At 42.2% G+C, this 12,605-nt stretch overlaps 1 protein-coding gene across 1 annotated transcript; it reads right to left on the bottom strand.

The window, feature by feature from the left end:
- Positions 1-3,484: 3,484 nt before the first annotated feature.
- Positions 3,485-4,362, bottom strand: NUPR2 (nuclear protein 2, transcriptional regulator). The gene is made up of 2 exons (XM_072837635.1): positions 4,007-4,362; positions 3,485-3,703 (listed from the first exon to the last, which is right to left on the bottom strand). The coding sequence occupies exon 1, from the start codon at positions 4,307-4,309 to the stop codon at positions 4,013-4,015; it is 297 nt and encodes a 98-aa protein (XP_072693736.1). The 5' UTR covers positions 4,310-4,362; the 3' UTR covers positions 3,485-3,703; positions 4,007-4,012.
- Between the last annotated feature and the right edge of the window lie 8,243 nt (positions 4,363-12,605).

Below are 12,605 nucleotides of genomic sequence, written 5' to 3'. Positions count from 1 at the left end.
AGATATGATGATAAACTGTCAAGAGAAAGAAGGGCAGAATTGGGTGCAGTGTGCTTGGAGAGAAGACTTAATATGCACGAAATATCTGCAGCTGTTAACCGTGAGGCAGTAGGAGAGTGACTGTGGCCCAAGGGGGGACTTTTACTGAAAACATTTTCTATCTTTTGGATTTTTTTCATAAAAATTTTATTTATTTATCAATGAGAGACACGGTGGGGGGGTGGGGGGGCAGAGACACAGGCAAAGGGAGAAGCAGGCTCCCTGCAGGAATCCTGACATGGGACTCGATCCCAGGTCTCCAGGATCATGTCCTGGGCTGAAGGTGGCGCTGAACCGCTGAGCCACCCCGGCTGCCCTATCTTTTGGATTTTGAAAGTTAATGTATTACCTTTATTCAAAAACAGATTAAGAACACGTAAAAATTAAAATTAATAAAAACGAAAAAGATTTCATAATACTGCTACATATCATTTGTAGTTGGCCAGTATAAACATTCTGAAGATCACTCTAATAAAATTTATGTAACAATTTCTCATTCCATAGTGATTTTAATCATTTTCAACAAATCCTATACAGTGATCGAAATCTGAACAAGTAACTCTGGCAGGCATTGTTACATATATTTGATACCAATGTTTGGACGAATGGACCCCTGATGATTGTAATAAAATTCTACTCAGATGGTAGGTACCAGTTTTAAAATTCTGCAAACCTGTTCCAGAAAGTCCACATCTAAGAATTCAAGAAACAGTCATGAATGTGGAAAGAAGTTTGCTTTAAGATGTTCATTTAACAAGTTGTATGAAATAGGGAAAAATCAATAAATTACTTAAGTGTCCTACAATGTAGAATTACATGATTCATACAAATGATGAAGTGCTATGAAGCTATTTAAATATTATGAAAGAATACCTGCCATAAAAAGTCTTCACAATATACTAAGTGAAAGAGTAGATTACAAAGTAGTATACATAGCATGTTTATATTCTGAGAGAGTTCATAGTATTTTACAGACTTGAACTATGTACACTTAAGTAGTGGTGTTATCTACTGGATAGTGATTTTTTTTTTTTGCTTGTTCATATTTTCCAATTTGTTTAAAATGAACACACTTGTGCTAATTAAACATACCATGGTGGTTTACAGTAGGTCCACAGATTCTGACACTTCCTTCAAAAAGTAGAGCCTAATTCCTCTCCTACATCATGACCATAAGTCAAAACCAGCCTGTTAGCCACTTCTGAATTCTTCACCTCTGGTAACTAAGAGAAGTATTTGTTGCTTTCAGCCACTAGGGTTTGGAGTAATTTATTACACAGCAATAGGTAACTAATGCAGAATTTCTACAGTTACTGTATTTAAACTATAAAAGTTTTATTTTTTTATTTTTTTATATAAAAGTTTTAGTATCTAAGGTGAGCAAAATCTAGTTAGAACACCTTACAGAGTGTTGCTTTAACCTGGCTTCTATCTGTCTGGGATTGTGGCAGATTGAGAATTGTGTACAAACATGTTTAAGACACTAAGGTCCTGACACAATTTAAATTTTCCCTTTGGATAACTAAGACATACTTATATGAATACAGCCTTGCACATACCAGACCAAAAAAAGAAAGAAAGAAAACCAGTGAGTGAATTCTTAACTGTTGCTCTAAAAATACAAAATACAATATACACAAGTGGTTAGGTGGTGTTTAAATGAAGTTCTATGGATTTCAAAGGAATAGATATTCACTGTGGATGAAAGATTCAGAGAGAAAGTGGCACTTAAAATAAGTAGAGGTGGAATTTGTTTTAGAAAGACTAAAATGAAAAAAAAAAGACTAAAATGATAAAGCAGAAAAGAGCATGCTGAGTAGGACAGCACAGATTCCAATGAAGCAGCAGAATCGAATACATGAGGATACAAGATATGTGTTAATCAGAGTGTGTTTTGAGGAGTTGTAAAAGTTTAAGACGATCCAATAGATGATTTCCAGCACAATATAAATCTAGGCTCTTTATCCTACAAGGTTAGAGCAGTCATTTAAGGTTTTAATATGTTTAAATAGCTTTTGGGAAGATTAATCTGGACATAGTACCTCTGAGACACAGCAGGAGAGTAGGGAAAGGAAAAATCCTGAAGGGCAAGACAGTGGCAGTGGGGACATTACTAATGTCAGTGCTGTACTAGCTTCAGCAGCACATAGACTAATAATGTGTCTGTTACATACTAGGCACTAAGAGCTTTACATGTATTACTTTCCTTACACCTCACAAGAACTCTTTAAATAGGTACTATATTATACCCATTTTACAGATAAGGAAACAGAACTTGGAGTTTAAGCAGCTTGCACAAGTTTGTACAGGTGTTTGACTCCAGAGCCAGGACCCCCACTAGAGCACACCACCTGGAGACATTTTAAGAATGAATATTAGTAAATGAAGAATATAAGACTTTGACAATAGAAGAGGGGGTTGTGTTCTATAAATTTAAAAAATTTTATTGAGTAACTCTTATGTGCCAGGGTCTTAACTGTATGAGATGTTTTATATGTTTAACCTATAACCCACGGTTTGGTAAGGTGATCCAGGATCATTCCCATTTTACAAATGAGTAGCCTGAGGCTTGGTGTAACTTAAAAATAGTTACCTCAGAAGTTTGCTGGATGCCACAGCAATGAACACTCACAGGATTAAAATTCAGGTTGCTCCTTCCAGTAAGCACCACGTTTCTTTCCTAACCAGGGACTCCCTACTGTGCACAGAGACCTAAAAGAATGCAGACTGAAGAGGACAGCCACTCTGACATACTGTGTATAATTTTTAAGCCACAACTCAACTCTTGTTGTTGAACATGGAGTTTGGGGATGGTTCTGAATCACAGAATATTGCCTACAGTAGAGGAAAACTGATGCTGTAAGGAGTGAATACTTTTGGGTATCTGCTATAACTGGTCTTTGTAGAATCCCGTCTATAAAACGAGAGTAGCAGCGTCCACCTGAAAGGATTGTGAGATCAGCAGTGCGGAGAACCTAGCAAATGTTCAAAACACACTATTACAACGAAATGTATTCCTATTCTGGCAAAAAAAAATATTAAACCACACTACATCTATGAAATCTTGTACAGATTCCTATCATTGTTCTCCCCCCTATTCATCTTTACGCATAAGACAAACTTATTTGTTCATTTTTGAGAGCTTGTTTGGAGGTTCTAGCAGGGGAGCGCAGCTACTCGTATACCCTTGACCGAAGAACGGTCCTCCTCTATCGGGGATGGTCGTCCTCTTCGACCGAGCGCGCAGCTTCGGGAGGGACGCACATGGAGCGGTGAGGGAGGAAGGGGACACCCGCCTAGCCAGCCAGATCAGCCGAATCAACCCTGGCGATCAATGGGGTGACAGATGTCGCAGCCAGATCGCCCTCACATCCTATTTGTTCATTTTTGGACCTGAAACGGAAACGAGTTACCGTAGCAACTGGAAAAAACAAAACCAGAAGGATTAAAATGCCACTCTTGCTGCTTTTAATTAAAAACCCTAAAAAGGCATACCCACTTGGACACTTGGATGTTACTTAATTAACAATCAGTAAGGAAAAGATACTGAAGCAGTAAACTTAAGCGATGTCGAAAAGTGATGTTGACCAACATGGATTTTCTCCCTTACGACCAGTTACAGCTGGAGTCAGAGAAAATACTTTTATCAAGGCCTTCGGGTATCCTGCAGAAAACGGACAGAAAGAAAATTCTCTTTAGCCCATGCATAAACACTGGAAGTAAATCCTCCACTTCTATTTTTAAAAAGATGTTTCTGCGTTTCCTATCCTCTTCTCCCAACTACAAAATCCAGCAGGTAGTCCTACATTATTCTAAGCGCAGCCCAGATACGTTGGTGTTAGGGGTCCAGCGGCGCCAGGCCAGCGCAGAGCGGCCTCGGGAGGGGGCGCTGCGCCGGGTGCGGCCGCAGCGGGCCGGCGCGAGCGGGGCTTCCCCGGGTGCGGGGTCCGCGGCCGCCCACACGCACCTGCGCTCAGGGGAGGCGAGTGCGCGCCCTGGGCTGCAGCTGGCGCTGGCGGCGCTTGCGCTGGCCGTTGACGAGCTTCTGCGCGATCTTGCGCTCGTGGCCGCCGGGCACCGGCCAGTTGGTTCGCAGTTCCCGCTCGCGCCGCGTGCGACCCTTGCTGCGCCCGGCCCCGCAGGCCGGGAAGTCGCGCAGGTAGTAGTAATCCAGGCAGTCGTAGAGCTCCTCGTCCGAGCTCCCGGGCGGCCACCCCTCGGGAGGCTGCGGCCGGCCCCGAGCCTCTGCGCCCAGAAGGGCCGCGTCCATGTCTCCCGCCCGCGGGCCGCCCGCCCGCGCGCGCCCTTCCGGAGCGCCCTGCCCGCGGGGCGGGGCTTGCGGCTGACGTCACAGAGCCCGAAGGCGACCCGGCGCCCCGGCGCTCCAGCCCGGAGAGCTGCGAACCGTGAGCCCGCGCCGCCCGCGGGAGACGGGCCCTCGGCAGAACCCGCCTGTGGGCCCGGCGGGGACGCCCCCGAGCCCCTACCCCGGCGACGGAGTGCGTAAGGAAGACGGGTCTGCACCCCTGCGGGTACAGCTGGTGTTAGGGGACACGGGAGGACGTGAGACATTCGCTTCTGGAGACCATCTCTGGTATCGCAGTGGTGGATTCTTAAAACCTCTGTCCGTATAAACGACTGAAAGGAAATCCATGAAAATGCTAAACGTGTGTCTGGGGCTCCTGAGCGGCTGAAGTCGTGATCCCGGGGTCCTGGGGTCGAGCCGCGTGGAGCTCGCTGCTCCGCGGGTCCGCGCGCTCACTCTCGCGTATCGGAGAGCTCTTAAATACGAGTATTTCTGGCTGGGAGGCCAGGGTCCATTAGCTCCTTCTCCTTTCCACCCTCCCGGGTTTGGTCAGGAGCATGAATGACTTGAGCTCGGGGAGGGACAGTAACGGAGCGGGCTCCGCGCCTGCGACCCCCGCCAGAACCGAGCGGGAGCGCAAGTCCTCGGTCGGGAGACGCCGGCGCTGACCGCGACGCGCGGGGGCTTGGGGTGAGGGCGGGAGCAGAGGGTGGCGGTGCGGGGGGCCCCTGGGTGCGCTGGGTGTGCGGCCCCGCGGGCTGGGGGAGGGGGGCGGGGCGGGAGTAGTCGGGGAGCTCTGCTGCGCCCCAGCCCCAGCCCCAGCCCCTGCGTCCACCCCCACGCCTAGTGATCCCGTTACTGCCTGCCTCGGCGCTGCTCTCACGGAGTTCCTGCGCTGAGCGCCGGGTTTCGGAGGCTCAACTAGCCCAGATAATTCTCTTCCCACAAAAACTGAGGCTCTCCTCTAGAGGATTTTCTTTTTAATAGATGAGAAGTCTTTCCATACTTAGGAAACAACAACCCTTGGCACGTATGTGATCCCCCGAGCGCCGTGGCCGCTGAGTCCCATCCCCCGCTCCCTGCAGCACGTGCCTGGGGTCACCGGCGCTCTGGGGCGGTCGGTGGTTCTAAGTGAACCCGTCCCAGGGCAGCGTCTTTAATAAAATACTCAGAGGATTTTCTCTTCCACCCACGGGTTACATTTGCTATTGCCAAGGAGAGAAACTAGTATTTATCCTTTTACTACTCTCCCACACAGGTTCTTTTTAAAAAATCTCTTTAAAAAATATTGTATTTCCTTGAATGAGATGAGCATGCAGAGAACTGAAGCGGGATGAAGAGAGGGAGATGGAGACACCCCCCCTCCCGCTGAGCAGGGCCCATGTGGGGCTGGATCCCAGGACCTGAGATCGGGACCCCAGAGGGATGCAGACGCCTAACCAGCTGAGCCACCCAGGCAGCCCTAAAAAAAAAAATCTCTTTAGAATTTGTTGTTATGAAAATATTCAGATGTCTTAAAAGTGCAAAGTATAAAACAGTGAACTCCCATCACAGGGATTCAACAATCTTAATGACCCTGTCACATGTCCTTCACATCTCCCTTTCTTTCTCTGCTGCAGACTTTATGTCCTTTCACTCCTATATTTCTCAATACTTCGCTCTGAAAAACCAGATTTATTTCTTACATAACTGAAGTGTTATTTTCACACCTGACAAAAATCAACCAGTCCCCTTATTATCTTAATTCTGGGATCACATTTCTCTGGTTGTCTAAGAGACATCAGAATACAATTCAAAATATATATGAAATCTATACACGAAGCTTACAAGGAAGTCTCTCATATTCTAGGGCAGCTTCCCTGTCCTTTCCGTTTTCCCCTGACAGTGATGTGTTGCAGAAATTGGGTCAGTTGTCCTGTAAAATGTCCCACTTTGTGAATTTGTCTGCTGCTTCCTGGTATCATTTAACTTGTTCCTCTCTCTTTTATATTTCCTGTAAATTGACATTGGATCTAGAGGGTTGTTTATACTCAGATTCAATTTGAGGAACAAGAAAACTTCTTAGGAAGTAATGTGTGTTGGCATCACACCAGGATATCCACAATAGCTCACTGTTCCAATTTTAGGGATGCTATGACTGATCAGTGAGATCAGGTGGTAACAGCCTTGCCTTGCAATTGTGAATGTGGTTCCACATAAACTTTTATCTAATGATTTCATCTATACTTCATTTCTTTATTTGCTATTGTGTTCATTTGCTTTCATTATGGGCTATGAAATGTAATTTTTTATTGAAATGTAATTTTTTAATTCAATCATTCCCAGGCCATTTGGTTACTCTGAAATACATTTTGACAAGAAAGGCTAAAAATATTTAATTCCCTTTTATTTTTTTAAGTTTATTTATTTAAGTAATCTATACACCTAATGTGGGGCTTGAACCCATGACCCAGAGATCAAGAGTCACATGCTCTTCCAAATGAGCCAGCCAGGTGCCCCTAATTGCCTTTTAAAGATGAGTTTTCAGGTGGCTCAGCAGTTTAGCTCCAACTTCGGCCCAGGGCGTGATCCTGGAGACGTGGGATCGAGTCCCACATCAGGCTCCCTGCATGGAGCCTTTTTCTCCCTCTGCCTATGTCTCTGCCTCTCTCTCTGTCTCTCATGAATAAATAAAATCTTAAAAAAAAATAAAGAGTTTTCAGGGATGCCTGGGTGGCTCAGTGGTTGAACATCTGTCTTCAGCTTAGGGTGTGATCCCAGGCCCAGGAATTGAGTCTCATATCGGGCTCCCTGTGAGGAGCCTGCATCACGCTCTATGTCTGCCTCTCATGAATAAATAAATAAAACCTAAAAAAAAAAAAAAAGGAAAAAATAAGTTTTCAGGTTCTAATAGACTCTACTTTTTTTCCTCTTGAGAATCATTATAAACTCATGGATCTTTTAAAAAAAACAATGTGTTCAATCAATTTCATTCTTTTTTATTATTATTTATTATTTTTATTTTTTTAAGATTTCCTTTATTCATGAGAGACACAGAGAGAGGCAGAGACATAGGCAGAAAGAGAAACAGGCTCCATGGAGGGAGCCCGTGTGGGACTATTCTTTATTTTCTTTAAATATTTTATGTATTTATTTATTCATAAGAGACACACACACACACACAGAGAGAGAGAGACACTTAGGTAGAGGGAAAAGCAGGGTCCATGCATGGAGCCCAATGTGGGACTCGATCCCAGATCCCAGGATCATGCCCTGAGCCAAAGCGGATGCTCAACCACTGAGCCACCCAGGCGTCCCCATTTTTATTCTTTTTCAATACTCAAATTGTTCAGTCTTTGGCCAGTGGGAGCTCCTTCATGTGATTCCTACATTCTATTGGCATTAACCTAGTAGTCTTGTTTTCTGGTGAACCACAGTGTCCATCCAGGCTCTTATTTATTTATTTATTTATTTATTTATTTATTTATTTAATTTTCATCCAGGCTCATCTTATACATTGTATGCCACAGACCTGGAATCAGCCATTTCTTCCAAGGAGTCATTGATCTTTCTAGGGTAGGGAATGGATTTAGATACAACAATCAAAGTCATATATTATGTTTCTTCGTCTTTATAAGAACCCGGTGAAATATTACTGTCCCAGTTTTCCAGATGACAAAACAGTTTAACAACTTCCTGGAGGTTGTATAACTAATAAAAAGCAGAGCCAGGCTAAGAATGAGATCTTCTGACCCTTAGATAATTGTTTCTTCCATTTTACTATGCCCCTTTACATAAACCCCTTACTTGTCAGTTCATAGATTGCTAAACAAGTCTAGCTTCTGAGATGATGTTTAAAAGCAGGTGCTACGATCTGTCTTTGCTATCTTGCCTCAGAGCTCTGAATGAATTCTGATGATATCATTGCAATAAGATTTTATTTATTTACTTTAAAGATTTTATTTATTCATGACACAGAGAGAGAGAGAGAGAGAGAGAGAGAAAGAGGAAGAGACACAGGCAGAGGGAGAAGCAGGCTCCCTGCAGGGAGCTGAGTGCAGGACTTGATCCCGGAACCACAGGATCACATGTTGAGCCGAAGGCAGATGCTCAACCACTGAGCCACCCAGGTGTCCCTATCTCATTACTTTCTAATGAATTATTGCAACCACCTCATAAGGTAGAGGAAAGAGAAATGGAGATTCAGCCAGGTCATATGGCCTGCCCAAGGCCTATGGTGGAGTGACTCCCTGTGTCTGCCTTTGGGCCATAGCAGAGCTTGCTCTTGTCTCTGATATCCCTCTGATGAGACTTGTGACACTCATTCGCAAACTCAGAGCTGACTATGGCTTATATTCAACACCTCTTTCGCTTCCTCATTTATTCATGCATTTGCATTACTTTTGTATTTGTCTAGCTCCCCTGTAAGATTAGAAACACCTTTGCCCATACCTCCATTTCCTATTCACAGTGGGTATAAAAGAAATGCCTGTTAAATAAATACATATATGTATGTACAAACAACTAAAACCTTTAAAAACTGTTAATGAAAATGAGGAAAATTTAAATAATTTAAACCTCATTAATTCATTTGGCATATATTTACTAAACATCTACCATATACCAGATATTGTTTTAGACTTTCAGGATAAAGTCCCTGCTCTTATGAATTTTATATTCTAGAAGAGGCAGACAATAAAAAAAATATGTAGTATATGCTCTCTCAGTGATAAGTGCAATTAAGATATATGAAGCGTGAAAATGTTATGAATGTGATATTTTAGACAAAGAAGTTCATTTTGGGCAGTTCATTTTGGGTGGCTTAGCGATTTAGCGCCACCTTCAGCCCAGGGCGTGATCCTGGAAACCCAGGATCAAGTCCCATGTCGGGCTCCCTGCATGGAGCCTGCTTCTCCCTCTGCATGTGCCTCTTCCTCTCTCTCTCTCTCTGTCTCTCATGAATAAATAAATAAAACCTTAAAAAACAAAGAAGTTCATTTTGAGGAGGTGGTATTGGAGCAAAGGGCAAAATGAAGACACCAAAAGTGACATGAGCAAGATAGTAGACTAGGAAGCTCCAAACTCTTGTTCCCACAGAAGACATTCAAACAAACAAGCAAAAAACAAAAACAAAAACCTTATAGGAATTCTGGCAAACAACGTAAATATCCAATCAAGAAAAAGCCACATTCAAAAACATTGAAAATTTTGTACTGTTTTTACTCAGTCTTGCCCCACAGCTTTCATGGCATAGCAATAATATTGGCCTGAAAGAGGCAGCAGCCCAGTCCACAATTCCTTCCTTTGAAACCAGAGGGAGCAGAACAGAACTTACTTGTAACATTTGATCTGCCTGGGGGCTGAAGAATTTGTATCTGCTTTGTCTAACCCAAAGCTTAGATAGAAAAGTGGTAAGCACTGCTCAAGAAACCTGCAGAGGGATTACAGACCCACAGATGCCTGAGGGAAGACATTACAGGTGGAGATGTACAACAGATTATCTAGAGCCATGAGAAGCTGGATGAGACTCTGGAAAATTAAGACTTTCAAAAGTAGCCATGTATACAGGGGAATTAGTAAAGCCACACAAGTTGAGGGAAGACACATACTCAAAGGGACATGAAAATACCTTGAGCTTTCACCTTGAGCTGATCTCAAGGTCTAGAGAAGAGCCGAATAATTAGAGAAGGGTTGCTTGAATGTGATGCCAGTCTGCAAAGACTAGGAGAGATGGATTCTTTCAAATGCCCAATTTTCAACAACATCAACAAAATTACAAAACATACAAAGAAACAGGAAAATATGATCCATTTAAAGGAAGAAAATAAATTGACAGAAACCATCCCTGAAAAAGGACAGGCATCAGACTTACTAGACAAAGACCTTTTTTTTTTTTAAATTATCTTTAAGTACCCTGAAAGAGCTAAATAAAAACACAAAAAGCTAAAGGAAATCATGAATATTATATGTGCACAAAATGAGAATATCAACAAAAAGGAATTACAAAAAGGAACTAAAATTTTTTTGAGCTAAAAAATAAGTAACAATTTAAAAATAGAGGAGCTCAACAGCAGATCTTGAGCAGGCAAAGAATCAGTGAACTTGAAGATAGGACATATGAAATTATCCTGAGGTGAAAAGTGAAGAAATGTGAACAGAGCTGAAGGAACATGTGGGCATCATCAAATGGACTCATATGCATTATGGGAGTTCTAGAAGGAGAAATGAGGAAGAAAGAGGCAGAGATTATTTGAAGAATTAATGACTAAAAACTTCAAAAATTTGAGAAAATACATGGACCTACAAGTCCAACAATCTCAATGACTCCAAATAGGATTAAACCCAAAGAGACAACACCAAAAACACATTGTAATCAAACTATGAAAAGAAAAGACCAAGAATCTTGAAAGCAGCAAGAGAAAAGTGATTCATCATGTACAAGAGATCCTCAATAAAGTTTGAGCTGGGGCACCTAACTGGCTCAATTGGTAGAACATGAGACTCTTGATCTCAGTGTTGTGGGTTGGAGCCCCACAACGTGTGCAGAGATTACTTAAAAATAGAATCTTAACAAAATTTGCAGCCAATTTCTTGGCAAGAACTTTGGAGGCCCAGAGTGAGTGGAATTATGTACTTAAAGTGCTTTAAACAAACAAAATCTGTCAACTGAGGGGCGCAGCGGTTTAGTGCCTGCCTTTGGCCCAGGGCGCGATCCTGGAGACCCGGGATCGAATCCCACATCGGGCTCCCGGTGCATGGAGCCTGCTTCTCCCTCTGCCTATGTCTCTGCCTCTCTCTCTGTAACTATCATAAACAAATAAAAATTTAAAAAAATTCTGTCAACTGAGAACTCTATATCCAGCAAAAATGAGGGAAAAAATAAGACATTCCCAGATGAATAAAAGCTAAGGGAGGTCATTACCATTTATTGGATCTGTCTTCCAATAAATGCTGCAGAGCCCTCTAGGTTAAAATGAAAGGATTCTAGACTAACTTTTAGCCATATAAAGATTTAAAGGTCTCTGTAAATGGCAAATACATGGGCAAATATAAAAGCCAGTGTTACTATAATTTTTATATTTTTTATATTTTTTATATTCTACAAGATTTAAGAGACATGCATGGGGATAATTATAAATCTATGTCAATGGGTTTCCAATACATAAAGATGTAATTTGTGATATTAATAACAAATAGCATTAGTTGTATCAAGTGCAGTTTTTAATTGTTATGAACCATCACTTGCAAGAAACCAGCTTCATAAAAGAAGCCTATATGTGTGATTGAAGTCAAGATAGTATCAATTTGAAATAGATTGTTACAATTTTATGATATGCAATCCTCATGGTAACCACAAAGAAAATATTTATAGAATACAAAAGGAAAAGAGAAGGGAATCAAAAGTGTCACTACAAAAAATTAAACATAACGGAAAGCCATAACAAAGGAGATGAGGAATGAAAAAAGCTATAATACATAAAATTTTGTGTGATACGTACTAAAACAAATAACAAAATGGTAAAAATAAGTGTTTCCCTTTGAGCAATTGCTTTAAACATAGAAGGATAAAACTATCTAATCAAAATATATGCCCCAGATTGGGGCAGCCTGGGTGGCTCAGTGGTTTAGCGCCGCCTTCACCCCAGGGTGTGATCCTGGAGACCCGGGATCGAGTCCCATGTGGGGCTCCCTGCATGGAGCCTGCTTCTCCCTCTGCCTGTGTCTCTGCCTCTCTCTCTCTCTGTGTCTCTCATGAATAAATAAATAAAATATTTTTAAAATAAAAAAATAAAAGAATAAAATCTTTTAAAAAATAAATAAAAAATAAAAATTAAAATAAAGATTTTATTTATTTATTCATGAGAGACGCACACATGTTCCCCATAGGGAACCTGCTTCTCCCTCTGCCTATGTCTCTGCCCCTCTGTGTGTGTCTCTCATGAATAAATACATAAAATCTTTTTAAAAACTATTCTTGGGGCGCCTGGGTGACTCAGTCTGCCTTCAGTTTGGATCATGATCTCAGGGTCCTGGGATCAGGCCCCATATCAGGCTCCCTGCTCATCTATTCTAGCCATGCCTAGGTGGCTCAACCAGTTAAGCATCTGCCTTCCACTGGGGTCATGGGATCATGACCCCAGTTGGGCTCACCACTCAGCAGGAAGTCTGCTTCTCTCTCTCCCTCTGTGTGCTGGCTTGCTCACTCTCTCTCTCTCTCAAATAAATAAATAAATAAATAAATAAATCTTTAAAAATTAAAAGTAAAAAAATTTAAAAATCT

Source organism: Canis lupus, chromosome 8 (genome assembly GCF_048164855.1).
Source record: "Canis lupus baileyi chromosome 8, mCanLup2.hap1, whole genome shotgun sequence".
NCBI lineage: Eukaryota > Metazoa > Chordata > Mammalia > Carnivora > Canidae > Canis > Canis lupus.
Note: the sequence above shows the minus strand (reverse complement) of the source record. Positions and strands in the feature narration are given on the sequence as shown.